The sequence below is a fragment of the Triturus cristatus genome, chromosome 4_1, assembly GCF_964204655.1.
Source record: "Triturus cristatus chromosome 4_1, aTriCri1.1, whole genome shotgun sequence".
Taxonomy (NCBI): Eukaryota; Metazoa; Chordata; class Amphibia; order Caudata; family Salamandridae; genus Triturus; species Triturus cristatus.
In genome coordinates, this window is record NC_140585.1 from 102,517,198 (window position 1) to 102,543,862 (window position 26,665).

Consider the following 26,665-nt stretch of genomic DNA (forward strand, 5'->3'; position numbering starts at 1 on the left):
AATGGTCAAGAAGCATCTAAAAGGGCAGACAAGGAATACCTTAGTAAGAAAAAATCAGTAAAATTTATGATGAACTCCTGGGTAAAGGAAAATTGGTTCCCTTATTTGGATATCTTACCAAATCCATGGTATAGACAGGAGATCCTAAGGTTCCGTATTGGGATTAACCCATGTGTGGAAATATGGATTTTTCTGGTCAGTTATGTCCCCTATCTTGGACCCCAACGGTTCTATGTGCATGTTACAAGTACATGTATGTTCCCTCCAGTTCCAGTTATGAAGACGCAAACACATGTGCGTCCACCGTCAACATGTCCTCTGTCAGATCCGCCATGAATAGGCCGGATATTCCATTCCTAAGTATGAAAGGCCACCGGTTTTATATGGTTCACTTATGCCATTTTACAGTCCAGGCAAGTAGGCCCTGATTCTGTCATCAAACTCTTCTTGCCTTCTGCCTCTGAAAGCTCCAGTCTGAGCCTGCATCCGTGACCATGAACTTTGTCTCATTCTCTGCGCGGCTCACGAAGCCTGACATCAGCCTATTCTCTGCCAAGAACTGTATTTCACCTTCGAGTTATCTGCTTCACTCCTTAGCCGATGCATTCCTGTCTAGTAGTTTAAGTAAACATCCTTCCAGCTACCGAGCAATGGCTCGGCTTCTCTGTCTTTATGCAAGTAATTCATAGCCCTGTTACCATGGAATATTCCTACCCCCTCGCATTTAGTGTAGACACTTAGACGCTTGTACACGCACGCACAGTCAGTATAGAATAGATTCTGTCCGAGAGTCCTTCTTTTGTGGATAACATAGTTCTTTAAACATAGGATGTTAGATATGATTTGGGATTAGGTTGACTTGACCCCCCAGACTTTTCGTCTCCACATGTAGAGCTAAATGTCAAGTCCCCTTCACCCCCTAGTTGCACGTCAATCACACGTCATGCTGCTGCGCGCGCATCTATGCCAAGTATTATCTTATAGATCCACCTATATATGACATCGTAACCAATTATGTTCCTTTTTACTCCTTATTACACCCATTTTCGGTTACGCATATGAATCGTCATTTTCCTTATCAATTGTTACGCCTACTGCCTTCGCTTCATTGTAATGTATGTTCTATAAAAATCATTTCTTGTCAATAAAGTATGTACTTCACTTCCTGAACCTCCGTGGTGATGGAACTTGGAGCAACCGATTATAATCGATCATTGGAATAAAGCCCATTCCGAACCTCTAATACCACGGATTCTGCCTCTTATTTTACTGAGCTATTTTATTATGTTTCTGTATCAAATTAAGTCCCGGTAATGAATTTTATTTACCACACATGGATAATAAATAAAGGAATTAAAAATAAAATGCTCGATCCCAAAGGGTGCTGTAAATGTAATCTGGGAACAAAAGTAGACTTAGTGCATATTCTGTTGGATTGTTTAACTATCCTAGAGCAACGCAAACTTTGGCTACGTCCAATATTTGTAAAATATGGCATAAGAAACCGGGCACAAGCGATCGATGTTATTACAGAAATGCCCAACATAGAAATTGCAATCGCCTTGGGGAAGTTCATAAAGGCAGTACAGAGTTTTATACTAAATTAGAACTGATATTTTAGAATTTTAAAATGAAAAGCTTTACATCTTGTCTAGAACCGGTTTTATAATTCCGTAGGGAATAGACCCAACAATATAGAAGTGAGTCTTATTTATTAACTGACATGTATATAGGTCGAGAGGAGTTTAATCTGGTTTTAACTTGGTCTGAATATCTAATTGGAAAAACTGTTTATGAGATTGATGTGAATTAATTTTAAATTATACTAACTGTTTTGTATTGTTTAAAGATTATGATCTAATAAACATATCTTTGATTGATTGAGTGCAAACCGCTGCCAATTAGAGACCCCATTTCTAAAACCTGGGCAAAGACTGCTAGGTGCTTTCTGAACAATGTAGCCTTTGCCCTGCCCATTACCTCTACGCTCCTGGAGTCTGCTGAGAGGGAGGTGGTGATTAATGGGTTTCTGAAGGGAGTGTACACCCTCAAACCTTTAACCAATCTAGTATCTCAGTTACAGTGTGGGCATTGCAGTCAGTGTGCCACTTGTATTCTATTAGCCAGCGTGTCATAAATCCCAGTATGAATGAGTTCTCTTTCTAGTGCTGTTCTTGGTCCCATGGCATCTGTATTCAAAGCCCTAGTGTCGGTGCATTCCTTGGCCTCCACGTAGGTGTGGTAGTGTCTTGATAGGGGTGGGTATTAGACAGTCAAGCACAGAACGATTTGTGGAAGACTGGATTAAGAAGCTGGGTCTCAGGGGCTTGTTGGCATTCTTGTCAGTGGAAAGGACACACAGGGTCCCATTCACATCGTTAACTGTTATCGCAGTACAAAAGGCAATCTTATACTGCATATTAAACTACATAGACAAGCCAAACTGCAAGGGGCTTGATGGATAGACACAAAGAGCTATACAACATTGACCAACGTTTGGTAATGGGCCGCATTCAATTTGTCCAGAGACAGAGGAAAAACTTTGACAATGAGGAAGAAGATGCTAGATATGCTTCCATGTATGAAGTTGGGTTATTGGTTGGGGGGTGAAACCCTACTTAAGCAGCAACCACCATCCTTCTCCGGGTGAAGTCACAAGCAAACCCTAAATTAACCTGTGCTCAACGCTCTGGTAGCTTGCCACAAACCAGTCACACAATTTAGAGGCAATGTGTAAAGAATTTATGCAGCACTACAAATAGTATTAAAGTGAAAATACAACACAATAAAAATAACACACCAAACATATAGTACAAACATATAGTACATTTGAATGAATTGACAGCAAAACAACACAAATCTAATCAATAGAACCAGAGATATGCAATTTTAAAGGTTTTGATGAAAATATCACAACAAAGCACCAACTGTGGTTGTCTGGTCGCGCTGGACTGGGACAAAGTCACAAATTCAGGCCGATCGCGAAGGAGCGCGGGGCGGCTATAGGGACGAACTTGGGCCCGCTGAACCTTGTCGCAAAGAGATGCAGAGCCCCTCGTTGAGGATGTATCACGCAGAAAGACGATACGGGGTTTGAGTCAAGAGGTGCATCACACAGCGACTGTTCCAAGGAGCTGTGTGGAGCAAGATGTTGCAGGGAGAAGCATTGCACAGTGAAGGCCATGCGAGATCTGGGAGAAAAGATACATCCATCAGCAGTTCCAAGGAGCTGCGGGCTGATGAAAATTCCTTGAGTGGAGATGAGTCATGCAGCAGCGGTTCTGGTGGGCTGCGATGCGAGATCCTGCGTTAGGAAGACCTCGCGCAGCAGAGTTGATGTGTTGGTTCTTGTGGGAGAAACGCTGCAGAACGGAGGAAATGTGTCGGTTCTTGTAGGAGATGAACTGAGCAGCCGAGGAGATGAGTTGGTTCTGAAGGCGATGTGTCGGTTCTTGTAGGACACGCGCTGCGCAGCAGAGGAGATGCATTGGTTCCGAAGGAGATGAGTTGGTTCTTGTAGGCGATGCGCCAAACAGCGGGGATGTGTTAGTTATGCTGGAACCACAGATGAATTGGCAGAGCACCTTCAGGCCCAGTTCCAAGGGTCCAGGGTTGGGGTGGCACCACTTGGAAAGACAAGACTCACAGGTGGCAGAGTCCTGGTGCTGAGTTCAAGGTTGTTTTGCCCCTGAGGGTTCAGATCAGGAGGCCAGGGAACTTGCACTAGGAGTCACTGGGTTCAACGATGCAGGTCCAGTCCTTCTCACCCAGGCAAGAGGGTAGTAGGCAGCAAATCTGTACAATAGGGCAGCAATCCTTCAAAGCACCAATCCAGCAAGGCGGCAGTCCAGCAGAGCGGTAGTCCAAGTCCAGCAGGGTGGCAGTCCTTTTAGCAGCAGAGTAGTTCTTCTTCCTGGCACAGTATCCACAGGTTTAGAAGTGTGCTGAAGAGTTGGTGTCTGATGCCCAATATTTATACTTGGTGCCAGCTTTAAGTGGGAGACTTTTCTGGAACAATTCCTTTAAACTGCTACGGTATCCTGCTCTCCCTGCCCTGGCTCCAGCCTAACTACAGGGGTATGCAGCCCTTTGTGTGAAGGCAGGACTGTCATATCCTGTAGGATAGTCCCATCATGTGCATACCGATTACATACATTTTGTCCTATCCACACAAAATAACAGTTCTACGCAGTTAACTTTTTACCTAGTAGCATACTTCTGTCTCTTCGACACCAGGCTCTCGGTACCCTATCCTATTCCCTGTACCTGATGTACATACACAGGTCCCCAGGCACGGCAGATTTATTCTGTTAAAAGGTCACCACTGTTTCATCCATGGCCAACAGCCAGCTGTGCATGAGTGTTTTTATTTACAAAAAGGATTAGCAAAGGATTAGTGAATGTTTTCAAAACATATCAATTCTAGAAGAAAACCTGGAGTGACCACTTAAGTATAGAAGATGCTCACTCCCCCTTACAAAGCAGAGGAGAATTCCTTCCAGGCTGGACCGAGACTCTGCAAGCTAATCCTTCAACAGGCAGAGACCCGACATCCCTTGTGGGGTGCCATCCTCGACGAAGAGACAGGGTCCTTCATTCTAAACCATCAGGTGAGGGGTTAGCACTTCCCCGGGGGATTCTTGGCTCCATTAGGATATATAATACCACTTACATACACACGCTTCACCTCCATATCTAGGCTAGGTACGTTTAGGTAGGCTACGCATCGTAGGAGTACGCCAATGCTATTGTTTTATATAATCTGCTTTTATTCATCTTATTGGCACTATGATAGAAATGTATCTACTATTTAAGATATTGGTACTAGCGATCACATTGGTCTGCTCCTGTCTTTTGATTGTCGCAGCAAATATGTTTTACACTAGACTGACGCTTGACCAATCAATAATTATTTAAACCATTCCAATTGTCATTCTATGTGTATTCTGAGAAAAGTAAGCATGAGCGACTGAGCGAAAGATAGTGTATTGTTTTCCACGATACCAGAGGAATCAGGGTTGTCATGTTCAGTGGTTGCCAGAAACTACACACACTAATGTAGTATACAGGGGGTTGGTAGTGGCGCCGAACAGCTAGCTGGTCTAACGGCTGTCTCATCCTGTGGGAGTGTCCAGAGTCTGTCAGCACGCCAAGCCCTCAGTTTAGGTCATCCAAAATGCGCAGTCCTGGGGGTCCCAGGAACTACACAACAGGACACAGCCAATTCAGTTGCAAGTGGTGCTGTGTCCAGGTCTACACCCCATCCTGCTAGTTGATAGCCGATTCAGTCTGTTGGTGGCCCATCCAGGCACACCCAATTCTTTTTGTGCTGCATGCCCACTAGTAGCATTTAATTTACAGGCCTTGGGTACATGGTGAACCACTCTATAAGAGACTTAAGTAAATTAAACATGACAATCAGGTATAAGCCAATTCTACAAAGCTTTAGGGAGTGAGTACAAGCACTTTAGCACTGGTTAGCAGCGATACAGTGCACAGTCCTAAAGCAAAAAAAAACCGAATTGCATAACAAAATGGAGGAAAAAGACAAAATGTTTGGAGGAATGCCAACCTAGGGCCAACATGTCTAACATTTCTTTTGTCTACAAAGCTAGCTAGATCTTGCTCACACCACTTCTCAGCGCGAACAGGAAGGGGAAGCGGCAGAGTGCCAAGGTGAGTTTGGTTGGAGCAACATGTTCTGGAGTATGCTTTTCCTAGCTCATAATGTAGATTCGCACAATAAGCTCCCGAAGATGTTTTCAAATATTAATAATACATCCCTCCCAACACTACTTCGTATGAGCATTGGACATGCACAAGAAGGTGATGGGTTGTCCTTACACACCACCAGTTTTCATGCTTCATCATAAGACAACCCACGCTCTCCAAAAACCAGGTTTCATGGAGAGCAGGCCTTCACCTGGAATCAGGAAGGCACTTCTAACTAAGAATGGACCCATGATTAAAGTGTTTTATAAACCGATGTGACATCCTAAAAACTATTTCTTCGCTAGACATGACACTTGGTATTAAAATCAAGTGTCAGGACAAGGGGATTTAGGACCCCAGCACCACTATTACCGTGAACATGTTTATGCCTTGTGGCTCAACTGAGTCCGTAACATTCTTCAGGGCGGGCATACTGGATCCTAGTGAGGCAACCTGGCATTCAGAATTGCCTTTAAGAAAGAGCGACCTATGTCTACCTCTTAACTGGTCTGGTTATTAAATACCTGTGAATAAACAAAGATACTCTTCAGACTCCATTCTCTGTAGATGAGGGGATACATTATAATGCATGTACAATTGTAAGCATGCAAAATGTGCATGCTTCGTGGTTTGCGGCACTTCATTTGTGAGGTTAACATTTTCCTTTCTCAGTTGTTAGACCAGCTAATGCTGGGTTTTCTGCACCCCATGAAGGAGAAGAAGGGCATATGAACCCCTGTAGTCACACTCTGAAGCATAATAAATGGAAGGAGGTTAAGAATTATTGCATATAGCATGTGCACCCATTCACAATCACACATATTCAGGGATATCGTATCCCTTTACTCTTTCAACCTCTTACTTCGTCAAGGTGTGTCCCTTGCGATCAGCCTCAATGTGTTTGCTCCTTCCTCCCGCTGTATGTTGAATTGGGCAAAGGGTGCGCTTTTAAGCTGGTGTTTCACAGGTAGATTAACTGTACCTGCAGCGGGAGGGGCAGGTGTTCTAGGGCCGGTGTGTCCTCTGGTGTGAGCGTGCCTAGTTATCACGTCATGCCACATGTACCCTGTGGCAGTTCAGAGCAGAAGGCTCATGGGTATTGTAGTCCTGGATGTCGGCATTAGGAGATGATGGCCGACATCCAGAAATGTGCAGGATCTCAGGTCGCACAGTACGGGATCGCACGTTGAGGAACTTCGATTTTCGATCACGATCGAATCGACCCGCCATTTTGTGACCCGCCGCCATTTTGTGTTGCCATCACTCAGGCAGCACGGCGAACGAAGTCTATTCTGCTTTTCCCGTAGCTTGGTGTCGAAATACGTCCTCGACCTTTATTTGTGAAGCTGGTGTTTGGACTCGCCGAGTACACTAATCCCTGTCTGGCTTTCCTAATCCCTGTTTCAACTATCTGTAGGCTCACACTATTCTTTCCTGATCATATCTTATCGACTGGCCTTCACTGTCTCCTGCTAGCATTCTCTTGTGTCACTACTGTCCTCCAATACACACAAACGTATCTCACCGCCTGCAAGTTAGTTGTAGTCTGTTAATGAATTAGTTCGGGGGTGGGATGACAAACACAGTTGGAGGAGAGGTCTCTTCGAGTCATCTGATATTTCTATTTTCGAACCTTTTCTATTGGTTCCGCTTTGTTTTTCCACTTACCCTATTGGCTCTTTTCTTCTATGCTTGGGGCGTGTGTCTTAATAATTATGTATTGTATAGTATATAATCTGATGCGCCACAGAGTGAAGTGGCAGTCTCCTGAGAACCTACTTTGTGTACTTCTAGGATAACTGTACTAGCTGCAGCTAAATAAATCCAATCTTCTAACGCCGACAGAGTGTCCCGTGTCTCTGTGTAGCGAAGCAGGTGAACTCCGGAGACAGAGGGCGTACCCTGCGCCGCCAGGTCCAAAAGGTTCTGGTTCTTCAATTGGCGCCCAACATGGGGTGGCTTCAGTGGTACCGGTTCTGCTCGAAGGTCGTGAGGAACCTCGCAAGAAAATTCCGGAGGGTTCACGAGCCACACTAAGCGACCCCTGTATGTCGAAAGTGGTCCGAAGGTCTTTTGCAGCGCAGGTTACTCCTTCCTGACGGCTACTGACGACCGCTGCCCTGACTTCCGCCCTGCTTTGGCCCATTCCTATCATGATGTATGGTAAGGCGAGACGATAAGACGGGCCTCTGTTGGTGGAAGAAGACGTCCTTAGTTAAGTATTTTCGTGGGTCGCGCCCACAATTTGGTTCTTTGTTTGATGTCCTTAGGTTTCTTAGATTTAGTCTTTGCAAAGACTAAAGCTGAGGGTAAGTGCATTTGTGCTGCGTAAACTGAGTTTACTCCCTTGAAGTTTGTGAACAGTCCAAGGGACATTACGAAATGCCTGGTCTGACTAAGTTTGGAAGAATTTGTTGTCTTGGTTGTAATAGGGACTCCCGACTTGAGGACTCTTGTCCGATTCCTTCGGTTGGAACTCCCACATATGAGCTCTGTTCGAAACATGGTATCGGCCCCATTGCCTTTAACGAGACATGGACTCGATACACGAAGAAAGATGGTGTTCTCAAATGGCCAGAAACCGGTAGTTTTGACCCTGATGTGCTAGATAATTTGGAAGCAGTTTTGTTCAAAAGAAAAGCCCGGCTGGCAAGGTTTGTCTCTTTCCGCCTTTGGCGTAAGGAAGCCAAACAGAAAGAAATTAAACAAGCAAAACGAGATAGGAAAGCACAGGGTATGACAATTATACAGGCTGCCCAACAGTTCAGAAATGACGAAATTGACAATGCGACTGAAATTTCAGAGAGACAACATCGTATGGCGATAGATAAATGCTATCCGGTGTTGCCTGTTTCTCCTTCTGATCATAAGAAACATATATAGAAGAAGATCCCCTAATGTCCCATTTATTGAGGTTGCCTCCGCCGTATGCGCAAAATGCCAATGTACCTCAGCCGTTACAGCCTGCTCAGCTGCTAGTGGTACCTCCGCCGGTTCCGGCTCTTCAGCATTTGCCTCCTCCAGCATTACAGCCCTTGCCGGTTTTACCATTAGTCTCAACTTCTTTGCCTTCATCTCCTGAATCTAGCTCTCCTTTGCCTTCTGCTCCTCTTGCAATTTCCAGTTCTTCTCCTGTTAGTTCTCCTAATACTCTGTCTCCAGTTCTAATGTCTAATTCACCGTCTGTGCGTAAGCGTCTCACAGATTCTGTCACTAGTATTCTATCTCCTTTCTTTGGAGCTTTTAATGTGTCTCCGGCTTTTGCTCGAAGACAATCTCGTAGTCAGTTCCCAGATTTTGAGGAACGAGAGAAGCTAGATTCTCTTGCACGAAGATGGATCAAGAAGGGTCCACAATATAGTGTGTCTGATATTATGCCTACCTTTTCGCAATGGTATGTTTTTAATGTAATGTGCGACATTCTCATTAAAGAATGGGAAGATGTGAGTTCGAGTCCGATCTCACAAGATTTGTTAGATGTTCAAGCCGATTTTGAAAAAGGACTTATTGTAGGTTCCAAAGTCGAGGAAGCTGTAAGGACACTTATCTCTTATAGATCCTTATTGTTTTCTCAGATTTTTCTTGATTCCGATCCGTCGGTTAAACTGACGTCGAAAAATTATCCTATGAGGGAGGTTCCTCCAGTACGGAAGGAAGAGGTTGCGGCTGTAGGTGCTAATCCAGCTATTCCTGCTCATTTTCAACGTATATGGGTACATGTGCCATGGAAGAGGTCTGAAGTTTTGGCTCTTAAGCAGACTCTACCAGATCCTCGTAAGAACCCTGCAGGTTATTACAAAGAATTATCGCAGACAATCGATGCTGGTATTATGAATCTAGCAGATATTGATATGCTAATGGGTAATGTAGTCCCACAGACAATATGGGCTAAGATTCGTAGAGAGGATCACGCACAAGAACTAGGTGCTACTTGGAATGTTATAGCTGATACAGATAGAGACCAAGTGGGTAGCGCAAAGCCTGACGCTTTGATCTCAGAACTTCCTGGTAGAATCATTACGTTAATGAAAACTATGATGCCTGCATTGAGAGTAAATTGGGATAAGCTAGCAGCATGCAAACAAAAGAAAGATGAAAGTGTCTCTGATTTCTTTACTCGTTTCGAGGAGACATTTATCGATCACAGTGGTCAGGACATGGAAACCGAGGGTGGACAGCGATTATTCGTGGACAAATTTGTATTTAATTTGCTTCCCGAGCTGTCACATAAATTAAAAGATTCCGAAAGTTCTTGGGCTGTTTCTTCTTCCGCCCAGATATTGGCTACTGCACAATATTACGAGAATAGGGATAAAGAAGAAAAAGAAAAGCAAGAGAAAAAGACGAAAGATTTAAAAACAAAGGTTCTCTTGCAGCAAGCCTATCCGCCACGTTATGTTCAGCCTCAGACTCAGCAGCCACCGCAGTTTCAGAGATTGTATCAGAAACCTGAGCCATACATTCCGCGACCTTTGTTAGGTCCTAATCAATGTGCCTATTGTAGAGAGGAAGGTCATTTTAAGAGTAGTTGTCCGGTTTTATTGCAGCGCAATGGAGCATTATCTGCTCCACGAGGTCGTGCTGGCCTCCAGTCAGCAAACAGAGGTAGAGGTCGAGGTATGTTAACTCAAGAACAGCGTGCCCTTCCTTCTCCCAATTCCATGAACTACTTTGATCAGCAAAATGTGAGATCTACTCAGTATTATAATGAAGACCATTATGTTGAAGGCGAGAATGAGAGTCTTCATGCTAACTAGGACAGCCATGGACAAAGTAAGGGAGTTGTGCCAATCCCAGTAGATCAAAATGGTCCTTATGTTAACGTCACTACAATGGGTGTATCAGAGCCATTTCTTTTAGATACTGGAGCAATGAGAAGTTCTATTATTCATTCTAAACTCCCTGGGGCACCTTTGTCTGGCTTAACGAATGTTTCTTTAGGATTCTCTGGCGCCCCTGTTCGCAATCCGGTTTCTTGTCCTTTGCCTATTTCAGTTGGTCCTTATGATCTGGAAGCTCCACTTCTGTTGACGAATGGTTGTGGTGAGAATCTGTTGGGTCTAGACCTATTGAAAAGAATGCATGCTACAATATATTGTTCTCCTTCAGGCGTACATCTTACTCTAGGTCAGAAGTTGATCTCCCCAATGTATCTGTCTAAAGATCAGTTTCCTCCTGAGTTGCTTTCTCTTCCAACAGCACTTTGAGCCACGGGTCCGAACGATGTGGGTTGTCTTGAGATACCGCCTTATGTTGTCACTCTCAAGCCCAATGTTGAATTACCACGTATCCCAAAATATAGAATCTCTGCTGAAGGTGAAAAAGCGCTTTTGGAAATCATTCATGACTTAATTCAGAAGGGTGTGGTTGAAGAAACGAGAGGTAATACATGCAATAGTCCTATTCTTCCTGTTCTTAAACGTACTGATCCTTCTCAGCCTCCTGTGTACCGGTTTGTGATTGATCTGCGAGAAGTAAACAAAATTGTGATTCCACAATTTCCTGTTGTTCCAGATATCACTGCCTTGTTGACTATGATACCTTCCACAGCGACTTGGTTTTCTGTTATCGATCTGAAGAATGCCTTCTTTAGTATTCCCATTGCAGAAGAGAGTAGGGACATTTTTGGTTTCTCTCTTGGAGGCCGAAGCTTCCGATTTAAGCGCGCACCTCAGGGCTATTGTGAAAGTCCCTCCATTTATAGCCAAGCTTTGAAATGTCATCTTGATACTTTTCACTTGCCGTCTGGTGCTGCCCTTATCCAATACATGGACGACTTGTTAGTCGCTGCTGATTCAGAAGATATCTGCAAAGATGTCACTGTTGCATTGTTACATCACTTGTTTAAGCTGAATCACAAGGTCTCACCTTCCAAACTGCAATATGTTTGTCGAGAGGTTACCTACTTGGGTCATCTCCTATCAAAGGAGGGACGACGAGTGACACCAGAACGAATTCAGGCGATTGCACGAATGTCTGTACCATCCACACAAAGGGATGTACGTGCCTTTCTGGGTATCACTTCTTATTGTAGACAGTGGATCCCTAACTTCTCTTTGATTGCCAAACCTATGTTGGCACTCACTTTAAAAGATACGCCTCAGCCCCTTCCTTGGACTGATGAGTGCCAAAGGAGTTTCACTGATTTATGCACTGCTCTGTGCTCTGCTCCTGTACTGGGTACCCCAGATTACACTAAGCCTTTTACGCTGTATGTTCACGAGAGAGAAGGTTGTGCATTGTCAGTCTTGACACAGCAATTCGGAGACAGACAGCGGCCAAATGCCTATTTTTCAGCCACATTAGATCCCGTAGCTAAAGCATTGCCCAGTTGTCTCAAAGCCACAGCAGCCGCAGCAATTTCTATCCGACAGTCTGCTGGAATGGTGTTAGATAACACTCTCATTGTCATGGTGCCACATGCAGTGGATACTTTGCTAAACAGAACGGAGACACAGCATCTTACGAGTGCACGTTTAACTGGTTACGAGCTGACGCTTTTGGCTAGTCAGGTACACATCAAACGATGTAATACCCTGAATCCAGCTACTTTGTTGCCCCTTCCAAATGAGGAGAGTGTTGAGGATCAGCATGATTGTTTCTTCCGTACTGAGGAAGAGACAAAAGGAAGAATTGACTTGAGAGACACACCGTTAGAGAATCCGGATGGGACTCTATGGGTAGATGGTTCTTGTTTCAAAATGCCTAATGGGGATACGGTTTCAGCTTATGCTGTAACTACCTTACATACGATTGTGGAAACTGCACGCATTAGACACAATTCAGCGCAAGCAGCAGAGTTGATAGCACTGACGAGAGCTTGTGTAATATCAAAAGGGAAAAGAGTGAACGTGTACACTGACAGTCAGTATGCCTTTGGTGTCGCGTTCAATTTTGGGCGTCTCTGGAAGGAATGGGGATTCCTAACTTCACATGGCACTAAGATACAGCATGGTCAGCTAGTGACTGATCTCCTTGAGTCACTTGCTTTACCCACCCAAATAGCGATGGTGAAATGCAGTGCACACAAGAAGATTACGGATGATGTTGGACGAGGAAATGCATTTGCTGATGAAATAGCAAAGAAAACAGCGAGAGATTCAACGAGTCGAATGTATATGGCAGGTCTTGCGAATTGGGTCAGAGAGAGAGGAATGTGTGAGAATACAGTGGAAAGCGTGAAAGCGATTCAGAAAGAGGCTTCAGAAAGAGAGTTGAGCAAGTGGAGAGAAAGTACGGGAATGTTAGATGAGATGGGTTGTTGGATAGAATTATCCGAACATCAACGTTGGTTGTTACCGGATGCTTATGTACTCCCAGTGGTTACTATGGCTCATGGTCCAGCTCACTTAAGTGCAAAAGGCATTTGTAAACTTTTGGCCCCAGTATGGCAAAACGAGAACATCCCAAAATGTGCAGACAACGTAGTAAAGCACTGTATTGTTTGTCTGATGTACAATCCAGGAAAAGGAACCCCCACTTCAGCAGGTCACTTTGCTCCTCCGACATATCCATTTGAAGTGTTGCAAATCGATTACATTCATATGGATCGATGCAACAACCTCAAATATGTTCTGGTGGTAGTATGTGCCTTTTCGAGGTGGATAGAAGCATACCCTTTGAAAGATAATACAGCTTTATCCACAGCTAAAATCCTACTAAAAGAGTTCTTTCCCAGGTTTGGATTGCCGCGCATTGTCTGGAGTGACAATGGGAGCGAATTTGTTGGCCAAGTCATGCAGAAAGTTTGTGCATGTCTTGGAATCAAGCAAAAGTTCCACGCGGCAAATCATCCACAGTCAGCAGGTTTAGTAGGATGTTACAATGGAACCTTGAAGCTGAAATTAGCATAGGTTCAAGCAAGTACGGGACTTAATTGGCCTGATGCTTTGCCGTTAGCTCTGCTATCCACCAGAACTGCAGTACACTCTCGTTTGGGACTTAGCCCTTACGAAGTGGTGTTTGGCCGTCCGGCCAACGTATGGGGAATACCACGCCCTAAAAAATTCTCAGACTTGCCCTATCCAATGTTGATTGACTATCTGCATGACCTTACAACTAAATTGCATATTCTTCATCAACAGGTTCAGAGGGCTTTGCCGGAGGCCTCCGCAGACCCAGGTCATTCCATCCGACCAGGTGACTGGGTCTGTGTGAAGAATTTTCAGAGGTCCAGCAATCTGCAGCCCAGGTGGCGGGAGCCTCGAATGGTCTTACTGACAACAAGGACAGCAGTTAAAGTTGAAGGAAAGAAAAATTGGATTCACGGTGTGCATTGCAAGAAAGTACCTTTGCCTTTGGATCAGTGGGTTCGTAGAGGGGTTGGTGACTGTGAAGGCGAAACAACTACACCATTTGTACCCTTTAGCGATGCACACCTGAATGGGACATTGTCTGAGAAAGAGGACGACGACATTTTACAAGAAGCAATTCCATCGCATCGTCGCTTGAATACGACTGAACCAAGAACATTGTTTCGAGATCAGAGTGTTCTGGGGAAGGAGCGTTACAACCTCAGGCCCAGACAAAAGAACAATTAAGACTTTCTTCTCCCTTGTGTAGTGTTCTGTTTAGGTTGCAGGGTAACGGTAGGAGTCTAGGTCACGACCCGAGTAGTGACAATAGGTCTGCAGGATCCTCAGTGTCATAGGACGGTAGAGCATCGTGACTTCAGTGATTGAGGAAGATTGCCGTGAGCATCCACTAGTAAAAATGGAAACTACACCAAGTAATAAAGAGAGAAGAAATGAAATGAAGAAAGCATCTTGTAAAATAATGTACAGTCGTTATAGTATAACTCTATGTGTTTTTATATCATTATGTATTGCTTTGGCGAATATTGGTTGGATAATTTATGTGTTGCAGCCAAGAAATACCTCCCCTTCTTCCTCTTTGCCTTCTTCTACTATCTCTCCACACCTCTTTCATACTTTTCCTTCACATGAGTTTGTCAGAAGAAGCGAGTATTACAACAATTCCTTTGTCCAACTATTACACCAGCATCAATTAGTGGTTAACACAACTGATTGTTGGGTATGTGGTCTTATGCCACATACTACCGAGAAAGGAATACCATATCTAGTTCTTCCTTTTTCTTATGAGGGTTCTGCTTGGGCATGCTTTGTCATTTTCTCCAATGCTTATCAAAGCAAATTCAGATGGTCCGTTACTTCACAAATTAATTATCCGGATTTTAGTCATAGTTCCTTGATTAAGGGTATGGTAGTTATGGCTAAAATCATGGAGAACAGCAAAATTTCCATCGACGAAAGGAAAGCATACACCAGTTGAAACGTCACCCAATATATGTCGAGTCTTAATAATAAAGTAGGAAAGGAAAAATCCTCACCAATCTGGACTATACCGCATCAAGGTAACTTCTGTTTAAAAATAAACGATCGCTCTTCTGACACTGCACCAAAGAGTAACTGCTCCTACACGTACATTTATTCCTCTCAAAACTCGCCTCCCCTAGTGCCGTCTCAAGGCACCTATTTCATTTGCTATGATAGAGCTTATACTTGGTTACCAACGGGTTTCTCTGGTACTTGCTACATAGCTTTCCTTCTTCCTCCTACTTACACTGCTTCTGCCAATTATCCCCGAACCCGTCTCAGCCGAGGAATCATTGACTCAAAAGACACCGCGGGACCAGAGGGAGGAGATTTCCTTAAAGGTTTTCTTCCCTTCTGGGGTCCAATGGCCAACAGCAGAAATATAAGGCAGCTGGTCCGTGTCGTAGAGACTACAATAGACATCACTGTAGGAGCCTTAAGTAATATCACGGCGGAACTACAGGCGGATCGTCTTATGACCTTGCAAAATCGAGTTGCCTTAGACTTTATTCTTGCCGATCGTGGTGGAGTATGTAAATTGATCGGGTCAAGCTGCTGTATTTTCATTCCTAATGACGCTCCGACAGTATACCAAGCTATCTCCAAGTTGCACATAATCTCAGAGTCTATTCATCAGGACGAAGGAGATTGGTCTTTAACGGAATGGTTTTGGGGACTACTGTCCAAATGGGGTTGGAAAGCATTGACATTCCTTGGAATAATCTTAACTATTGTATTTTCTTGTTGCCTTTGTATGCACTGTGGTCCCGCTATCTGTGATCTTTGTGCTACTATGTGCATCCCAAAACCCAAACCTCAAGTAACAGAAAACATAAGGATGATGTTACAGCAACAGCTCGATGACCTTATGGCTATTGATGTGGACTCAGATTAACGTGAGTCTATCTTGCCTGAGTTTTGGCAAAAGGAGGGTCTGAGGAACTTCGATTTTCGATCACGATCGAATCGACCCGCCATTTTGTGACCCGCCGCCATTTTGTGTTGCCATCACTCAGGCAGCACGGCGAACGAAGTCTATTCTGCTTTTCCCGTAGCTTGGTGTCGAAATACATCCTCGACCTTTATTTGTGAAGCTGGTGTTTGGACTAGCCGAGTACACTAATCCCTGTCTGGCTTTCCTAATCCCTGTTTCAACTATCTGTAGGCTCACACTATTCTTTCCTGATCATATCTTATCGACTGGCCTTCACTGTCTCCTGCTAGCATTCTCTTGTGTCACGACTGTTAGTTGTAATCTGTTAATGAATTAGTTCGGGGGTGGGATGACAAACAGTTGGAGGAGAGGACTCTTCGAGTCATCTGATATTTCTATTTTCGAACCTTTTCTATTGGTTCCGCTTTGTTTTTCCACTTACCCTATTGGCTCTTTTCTTCTATGCTTGGGGCGTGTGTCTTGTTAATAATTATGTATTGTATAGTATTTAATCTGATGCGCCACAGAGTGAAGTGGCAGTCTCCTGAGAACCTACTTTGTGTACTTCTAGGAAAACTGTACTAGCTGCAGCTACATAAATCCAATCTTCTAACGCCGACAGAGTGTCCCGTGTCTCTGTGTAGCGAAGCAGGTGAACTCCGGAGACAGAGGGCGTACCCTGCGCCGCCAGGTCCAAAAGGTTTTGGTTCTTCAACGTACAACATGTAGTGCTGCGAGCAATGTTTTTTTCTCATTTTCCGAGTTTGTGTGTATATCATATACACATTATTGACTTCATATACATTTGAATATAGAGACACTGGATGGTGGTGTTATTTTGTTTAATCAATATGGGATCATATTAACCCACTGCTTTGTAGATGACAAAGGGTAGAATTTGCGACCTGCTAGGTGGCTACTAAGGTTGCAGACCTCAAGTAGTATCATATTCATTTACACAGATCTGTTTATTATTAATTCACCCACTATTACCCTTAATACAAATGGAATACCGAACCTACGTCGACTAGGGACTAGGAATATTTTGCAGTTGTATTTTTATAAACATACAGATATTAGTCAAATCATCTTAAGTGAGTTGTAACCACTGGATCTCATAATTCAATCCCTTTTCCCATGATCTCAGCCGGTACACCCATCTTTGCTCGCGGATCAAAAGTTTTTTCTGAGTAGGAGGATAACACATAAAAGAACACAGATAACAGTTGAGCTTTTCTCGCCTATTTGTTATTTTGTTGATCTCTCCTTTCCCTCACTGTCCAGAAGAATTTTAACGACCGTCTTGTTACATGCAATGAAACAGCACATTCTGCATCATGCAACAAATTAAAAATCAGATACATTTGTTAGAGTTTTCTGTTGATAATAATGAATGTGGCGATAAAGGTCGGCCAGACGAGATACTTACAGCACCGTCCCACTGATCAGAGTTTTCAAGTAATCCTGGCTGTCTTTTGTCATAACCTTCCACTTGGCTGTCTTGGCCGGAGGCAGCGGTAGGATCTTCCCATCTTTGTCACGAGTGGGTCCTGAGAGAGAAATTAAGAGAAGGACACATCAGGGGTGACAGAGAACACAGTTCTAGCCCCAGGTGAATTTATGGGATTTGAGAGGGCCAGGAATTTATTACTCTATAGTTGGTCTTTTTGGGAAGGCTTGATGGTGGCCTAAAACATTATTAACAGCGTGTCCAGGCCACTGTTACTGACACCACTGGCATGAGCAGTGAGTGTTGCAAGCTACAGTGACTACCTAAGTGTTACCTTGGGCCCTGGTACTTACATTTCTGCAAATTAACCCCTGCACATAATCTCCCGGTCTTTCAGATGTACATGGTTGTGATCTTAGATCACGTTAGGGTGACCACTCACTATTTATTTACATGGACCCTACTTTATTTCCGATGAATTCCTGTTGTCCGTAACATATACTGTAAAGGACGGCGTGTGGCCTTTATCTGAAACTTACTGGCTGACAGCCAAAGATGGACTGTGTTCCAAAGAGCATTCTAAAAACAGAATGCTGGTTATGGCCTAACGGCTAGGGTTTAAAGCTCTCAGTCAAAAGAGCAGGGGTTCAAATCCTGCAGCTTTCATGACCATGTGTCTGCTTAAAGGTCTGTTCCGTTGCAAGAAATGCTGTAAAGGTTTGGTCAGTAATAGGAGGATTGTTTTCAAACTGTACCAATATGTCTAAAGATGTATTTGTTAATGGGAGAGTAGTGGGAGATTAGGTAACATCAAATTTTTATTGACGCAAGCAGACCTAGGTCTCTGTGATGGAGCCTGAAGTTGGCCACCCTTTGCTACCTTCTTGCCAACCAAATAGATGTCCCACTATACATATTATTGATTTCGCAAAACCTCTCATCCTCAAGTGTACTCCACCTTTTATTGCTACTTTTTTTTTTTAATAAACAGTGACTCTAAATACCCAATAAACCCATAAACCATCACTTTCTTCCCAATCTATTAATAGATCATTAGGACTCTTTTTAAGATTTTAGGGAATCCATATATGCTTTAGCTAGAATCTCTAAAGTAAAGACTCGAGCAGTATTTTTATACAAAATCTTTAGTCTCGCAGGATTCATCAAATATGCTTGTGCACCCATGGCTTGACAAGGCTGGATCAGCTCTCTTAGCCACCAGCGTCTTTCCACGGTAACATGGCAATAGTCTGGCTTCGTGAAAAAAGTTTGGTTCTCAAAAGTTCGTTTAGCATTCGGGCGAGCCTTGGAGTATACCTCCTCACGGAGCAAAAAATTCCCAAAGTAAATAAGGATTGCCCTTGGCATTGCGGATCCATCCCTGCCTGGCTGCGAAGACTTCCTGAGCATCACTGGAAAACGATGAACACGCTGGATCTCCGCCTGCCAGTTCCAGTGATGGAGTTCTGGAAAGGCTCCTTTCATCAACCTCAAGACGTAAGCTCTCACATCCTCTCCTTCTATACCTTCTTCGATCCCAAGAATCCGGAGGTTGCTGCACCTCTGCCTATTTTCAAAATCCTCCATTTTCCATTGCAGATCCGTGAGTTGCTTGTCATATGTTTCAGCATGAACTTGAGTTCTAGCCAAGTTGTCTTCTAGTGTGCTTGTACGTTCTTACACATGGGTCAACCTAGTATTGGTATCTGTACATGCCTTAGCCATTTTCCGAACTGCACCTTGAAGCTTCTTTGTTGCCAACCTGTTTTTCTTTCCATCAATTCGAGTCTCCTCCTGCAGTTGTTTTATTGAATCAAATATCATTTTCAGAGATGGTGCAGCCTCTGCATTTTCCTCAACCCCCGGCCATTTAGATCCGGATAACAGCTCTGGGTAGCAGAGTAATCCCAATTTAAAGCGGAGTCTGAGTTTCCTCTGATTCCTCTATGAAGCCCGTCTTCGCTCTTCTCCAAGGATTGGGCATCCCTTTGTTTCTTCCTAAGTTTCTTTTTTCTAATGACTGTGTCTTTCTGTGGCGTATCGGGGCTGGAGGCGATGCTAGAGAGCTGGATATTGCTACTATCCTCTGCTTCCGAGGGGCTAAGTTCAGAGCTATCCGTCACCGAAAAGAACTTATCCCCCAAGTCTAGCGTATCCTCTGGGCCATTGCTTACTGCAGCCCCCTGCACTAGTGAGCTCGTATTCAGCTGGCCCGTGGTGTCTGCTAGAACTTCTAATGGAGGGGATAATCTGAGCACTGTGCCCTGCTGAGTTTCTTTCGTTAACACACCCTGACCTGAATCTGAATTTGAGTGGGCTATAATTGACACTGATTTGACTGACCTCAGTGACAAAATTACCTTGGGGCTCATTTGCTGGGGGAATTACCATTTGGGTGTCGCAGGTCCGATCTGCAGGCTGAGACTGTATTCGATCTTGCTTAGACTTAGTCTTTTGTTGCACTTTTTGTCCATTTTTCCCCTTTATAAAGATATCTAACTTGGAAGTTGGCGGAGTAGTGGGAAAGAAATCCATAATGCTATGACGCCTCATCGGATCCAACAACCCAGTATTTGGTCCTTTACCCCCTTACCACCACTGTTTACTTCCCCCATCTTAAGTGCCTCAGCATTCTCACTTTGCTTCCCACCGTTCAGAGTCATGGTGCCTTTTACCTGGGCAATACTGCTCAAACTCGAACTTGCTGGGGCCGTTATTCTGCCTCCTTTTGATAGCACTACTCCAGCATTGGCCCTAGATTCAGTATTAGCCTGGAAGTCAGGAACTTTCCCTTTAGTTCCACGGTTTGACTTTGGAGGCATTTTGACAGATTCTAACACACTTGCAGTCAATTTGGTGCTCAGCACCATCGCGAGCCCCCCGGCCTCTCCAGACGGCTCAGACTCAGAATCTCCAGCCCCTCCTCCTCACCCACCTCTGGACGCGATGCAGCGAAGCTCTCGCAGACCCGCTCGGGATGCTTCCAGAACCAGCGTAAGGAGTTCCTCCACCACCACAAGGGGATCAAACACATCTCCGCCCAACCGGTAAGTCATTAGTGGGGGTCTTTATCCCTTAATATTACGGTCTCAACATCCAGAACCGGACACAGTGATCTCCCGGCAGCAAAGGGTGTTCGGAACGGCCATCAGTCAGGCACCATCTTGCTTCCCTTGGCCCTGGTACATATATTTCTGCAAATTAAGCCCTGCACATAATCTCCCGGTCTTTCAGATGCACATGGTTGTGATCTTAGATCATGTTAGGGTGACCACTCACTATTTATTTATATGGACCCTACTTTATTTCCGATGAATTTCTGTTGTCCGTAACATATACTGTAAAGGACGGCGTGTGGCCTTTATCTGAAACTTGCTGGCTGACAGCCAAAGATGGACTGTGTTCCAAAGAGCATTCTAAAAACAGAATGCTGGTTGTGGCCTAACGGCTAGGGTTTAAAGCTCTCAGTCAAAAGAGCAGGGGTTCAAATCCTGCACCTTTCATGACCATGTGTCTGCTTAAAGGTCTGTTCCGTTGCAAGAAATGCTGTAAAAGTTTGGTCAGTAATAGGAGGATTGTTTTCAAACTGTACCAATATGTCTAAAGCTGTATTTGTTAATGGGAGAGTAGTGGGACATTAGGTAACATCACATTTTTATTGACAAGGAAAAATTCTAAAAGTTAATCTGTCTGGAAATATTGGTTTATAATACAAGCAGGCCCCAAACAAAACTACTTCTCTCTCGGTCGTTGGCTTTGGCACTGAATGTTTCCATCAGTGAGAGAAGAAGACTGGTTGTGGTCTTCTGGGTACAGTGCAAGTATGTAGGTCATGGGGCCGAACCCTCCCGTCTCCGCAATCATGGGCATTACAAAGAATGTGAAGGTTCGTCCAGTTAAAGGATAATGGTTTTCATGGATCTGCAGAACATTGTATTTCTTAGCAGGAATATAGTAGGATTATATAAAAGCTTGTTTTTGATTGGTAAGCAAATACTTTAATTGGCTCTCTGTCTGAAATTCCTGTTTTTAATATAGAAACACTACTCTCTCGCCTCTACCCGGCCTGCTGCTTCGCTGTGTATCGATGGGGCATTTATCTTTCACCCTCTCTGTCGTGCTGGTGTGCCTTGGTGATCTGTGTTGTGTTAACTTCCTCCCCTGACATCCTTACTGGTAAGTCTAGCCTTATGTAGAGCACAAGTACATGGATAAACGGATGGAAAGTTATACTCCCTACGCCCAGGGCCACTGAATCTGAGCGATTCTGCGCTCGACGGTGGATTGTGTATCTCGAGTGCTACACATATCACCCTGAGCTGCATTAAGTTGATGATCTTAACAAAAAAGTTTTCCAGCTCAAACAGATCAAAAGTGATAGTCTCTTATGTACTCCAAAGGAATGAGTGCCTGCACAGCGACAACCCCTTTGTAAGGTTGACGGGTCACCTTTTAGTTGCAGAGTACTGAATCCAGGCACCAAACTGCCACTAATTAAGCAAGACTTTTTTCAGACCCTAGTAATGTTTTTTTTTTTAATTAAATGTGTTTATTAACATTTTCTTAATTATATTACAAAAACATAGTTGAGCAGCGAAGTGCGGAAACATTTTCAGTGTAGCAGCAACATAATACACGAACGACAGTGATTGACAATCAAATAATTGCATCATACTCTTATACATTACGGTGGGCCCCTTCCGGTGATACAACCTGTGCACCCCCTTAGGGAATCAGTGTGATTCAGAGAGTGAAAGCCCACAATGTGCGAGCCATGGCTTCCATATTTTCCAAAACTTTTTGGGGCAACCCCGTACTTCATATGTCGTCTTTTCCCCCCAACATATACATATCCATGCTTTTTTTCCATTCTGCTAGAGATGGAATCACCGTTGACCCCCATGCCTTGGCCAAATCGCGTTTTGCCACCACAAATCCCAGTTGAAGTAGAGTTAACTTTGGTTTGGGGAGATCAACTTCAGTAGATAGTCCCAGCAGAACAAATTGAGGGTTAGGAGGAATCCTCTCACCCAGAACAAGTCCCGGCTCCTCTAACAGGATATTTAAATACCTCTGAATCTGAGAGCATTCCCACACTGTGTGAAAGAATGTACCTGCCAACGCTCTACAGCGCAGACAATCTGGTGTTTCTGCCCTTCCTATGTGGTGCAGACGTGCCCTGTCAAGTACACTCTGTGCAGAAATTTAAATTGGATCAGCTGGAGCCTGGATTTGATGGCCACCTCACGCGGGTGCATAAACGCCATTTCCCAGTCCAGGTCCTCCATTTCACCCGGTTCCGATTCCCATGTGGCCCGCAGTTTTTGTAAAGTGTCTGGCTTGTTGCTAATGAGCGTCCTATATGTCCAGAAAACAGTCTTATCTACGAGCTCCCCCATCAGGAGTCGCCCCTCCAGTGGTGCATATTCGGGAATGTCAGTGGTATCTACACGTTGCGCTCTCCACGCATGGGCCAACTGTATATATTTGTAAAATTGAGATTTATTCATATTGTATTCGACCTGAAGATGTGAAAACGTAACCAGCTCTTTACGGTATATGATGTCTTTAAGTTGCGATATACCTAGTAAGTCCCATCGCTGGAAACCTCGTAGTGTTGCTATTTCCCGGAGTCGGTTCCCCACCCAGAGTGGAGTTTTCTTAGTGACTCGACCATCCCATTTCATTTGTCTCTCAGCCTGCTTCCAGACTGTTATTACAATCCGTGTCGCAGAGTTGGGCAGCTCCTTTACCCCCATATAGATAGTGTGTGTATGGGTGCTTGATAAACTGAGTACGTTTAAGTATGTATGTGGGGTGATCCCTCACTACATGTTGCCATTCATTCACAACAACTAAATGTGCCGCCCAGTAGTATGCCCTAAGGTCAGGCAGGGATATACCACCATTGTATTGATTGCGTTGCAATGTCGCCAGTGCTATCCTCGGTGGCTTCCCTCCCCAGAGAAATGTACGAAGCAGATCATCAATTTTGTTAAACACCTCAATCGGTATGAATTGGTAGGTGTTTTGCAACAGATACAAAAATTTAGGGAGCACTATCATCTTATATAGCGCTGCCCTTCCAAGCAGCCAGACCCTAGTAATGTTTGTTAAAATGACAAGTAACGACTAATGCCACAGAACATGCTGTACTATCATCCCACAATTTGCCTTCTCCAGCCAAATAAGTTAGTCAACTCTGTGACACTATTAGGCCATCAATTGCTGCAACATTCCAGTGGTCCTGCCTATGCCCTGGCATAAAAGACATATGTGCAAATGTTGTGGCTATTTGTGGTGCCGCAGTAAGGCAGCTGCTGACATTGGCCTCAGTGTAGCACTGGCCCTGTCGGTGTAGGTTCTTGTCTAGTACAACCCATCAGCAACTCTACAAAGCTTCTGATGCTGTTAGCCTTACACGTCGTCTGATGCTGCGAGCGATACGCGTCATCTAATGCTGCAAGCCATACGCGTCATCTGATGCTGTTAGCCTTACACGTCATCTGATGCTGCGAGCCTTACCCGTCATCTGATGCGGTTAGCCTTACACGTCATCTGATGCTGCGAGCCTTACACGTCATCTGATGCGGTTAGCTTTACACGTCATCTGATGCTATTAGCTTTACACGTCATCTGTGCTGCGAGCCTTACACTTCACCTGGAGCTCTAGTACCTATTCAATGCATACAGTTTGATATGTCCTGCTTTGCGAGCTGTCACAGGAAACAGCCCATCCAGTGTGCAGAAATGGCAAACTGTTTTTCAATGTTGAAAGTTGTCTTGTGAAGTTCCCAATGTAAAAGCATCAGTGCCATTTATACATTGAATGCCAATCAGCAATGCATCAACCATAAGGATTGTATAAACTCTAACTCCACATTCAGCAACAGAAGGCCTCTTCTAGCACCATCATTCAAAGAGCAGAAATAGAACTGTGAGCTGAGAGCCGCTGTCAAAGTTGCTTAGGGCGGGTTTGCTACTTCTTTTTCTCCTTGAATAACTCCAGCTACATGTTAATGTCTAATCCATACAGCTATACATATTTATACAAACCAAAGAATAGAAAACTGTCTTGACTAGTACTTGGGTCGGCCTTTTATTTCAGAATTGCATGACCTCAGGTATACGCATAAAATTGACATTTTGTTCTGAAAATTGATCATTAGTCTTGAATTTTTACAGCTACTGCCCAGAGTTTGCCTCCTTGCCAGATGATCATCCTAGATCATGTCAAGACCCTCCTCTAACAGACTTCTTGGATTTGGAGGAAGGGCTTTCCCAAGTCTCTGTTTGGGAAGAAATGTTAATATATTAGCTGGTATTGTCGGTGACTCATCCACCATCTTTTTTTTTCCGCTTTTTAAAAAAAAAAACATTTAGTTGCCTCTCTTTCTTTGAGTAGACTTTGGTGGTGTCTCCGCACTTGGGATTGTCAATCTCAGGACCTGGTGATTCACAGTGGCAGCTCAGGCATCGGGACAGAGGTTTCCACACCTGTATTGTCTCCTCACTATGGAGTGTCGCCTTGCCACCGTCTCTCTACTCCGCGTCCACCACTTGCGCTTGGCAGAGTTGGACCAGAGGTCTCATCGCTAATGCCATGAGGTGGTGGCACGCTCATGAGAGACAACAAGGAATATCATGCTTGCCAACTATGGAACAGAACTTGTGCTCATATTTCTCATGCCCTCCGTGATAGGTGCATGGATGCACATGTCATGAAGTTGGTGCAAGGTGGCACAGGGGTGCTATGCAAACACCTGCAGCGGGGGGAGGGGAAGATGCGCAATTCTGCCTAATGGCTATGCACACTTGTGTGTTACGGGAGTCTCAGCGTTCCCTCACCACATTCTGCTTGAAGGATACCGTTTTACGTTATGGCACTGAAGGGCTACGCTGCAGTCATCCTGAGGAAAACACTTCCTAATGATAAAGCTGTCTAAAAGTTAACTTAATGAAATCTCAAATTGGATAGTTGACAAAAACTTGACAATCTGTCAAAAACAACAAAACAAAAACACAGGAGCAAATCCTGGGTCCCCAGTGAACATTAAAAATGGAAAAAGATACAAACGTCCTGCAGTTCCTGAAATAGCATTAACACCAACTGTCGAAAAAGAGGAGAGGAGGAAACAGAAGAGGGAACCAAGGAACAAAAACAGTAAGCAAATAAGACAAGGAGTGAGTATAAAATAAAAGGTGAAGGGTTGACAGGAAAAATCGAAAAATGATAACACAAAAAACTAACCACATGACGCCCCGTCGTGCTGGAAGAATTTTCACAGTGGGGTGCGCCCATCATTGTTCCATCACCCAAGTAGTAGAGATTGTGAAAAATCCAAGCGTCATTCAAAGAATAAGAGTAGCAAATGAGCCACATTAATTCAGCAGAGAGCGGTAAGGGTGTGGTAGGTAGCCGGTGGTGCATTTTGGAGCAGACTGTCATCAGTATATTAATAAAGCATTGTGCGTTATCTCTCTGTCATTTACAGACAGCCTATCTTTCATGGTATTGGCTACCACATGTACAGGGCATGCAGAACCTGAAGGGTTGGCTTTATATGCAGAATTAGCGCTCGCTATGGCAGCAGGGAAATGGCCAATACAAAATGGACTTACATCTTCATCGAAGCCGAAGTCAGCAAGCACCACATTAGTCAAGGGCTCTGACCCATCTTGGCTAGGAAGGTCAGAGGGTGTCTTGGGGAACATAGCCAACACAGCTTTTTTAAATGCTTCAGCTAGACAACCCAAAGACCCTACCCGTAGAAACGTCACACGAGACAAAGGCACTAGCACAGGAATTAGTCCAGAGGATGGAGAAACCTCCTTTATTTCCTCTTTTCCCACTGGGTGAAGCGGAGTTGGCTTCTGCTCTTTCTTGGACTTTTTGAGCGATTGCGTTCGGGGAAACTGCTCTGCGCTCAGGATCAAGAGCGGTTCTAGGTGAGGAGATAAGTTGGGAATTCCAATCAAAGGCCAAAAATTATTTTGCTTTTGGTGTGTATCTGCACACTGACTGCATGAGGTGGCATTTTGAAGTTGCCCAGACACCACAAATAGTGGGACTGAGTTTCTGTTACTGTTAACTGAGTGTCAAAGGCTCAGAATCCTGGGTCTTTGGAGAGATGCAAAGGGTACCGCCGACTATGATCAAAGCCCGGCACACAGGCTCAAAGATGCTCTTAGACCTTAAGATATCTCCGAAAGCCCTATTAGAAAGAACATACT

The 26,665-nt window shown here is 44.3% G+C and overlaps 1 protein-coding gene across 8 annotated transcripts in view; it reads right to left on the minus strand.

The window, feature by feature from the left end:
• CENPQ (centromere protein Q) overlaps nt 1–26,665 on the minus strand; it is a 227,049-nt gene that overhangs the window by 54,283 nt on the left and 146,101 nt on the right. For all 8 annotated transcript variants that reach the window (XM_085651752.1, XM_085651751.1, XM_085651749.1 and 5 more), the window contains one exon: nt 17,411–17,531. In XM_085651752.1, coding sequence (XP_085507878.1) covers nt 17,411–17,531 — 121 coding nt within the window. The remainder of the gene's footprint in view (nt 1–17,410; nt 17,532–26,665) is intronic.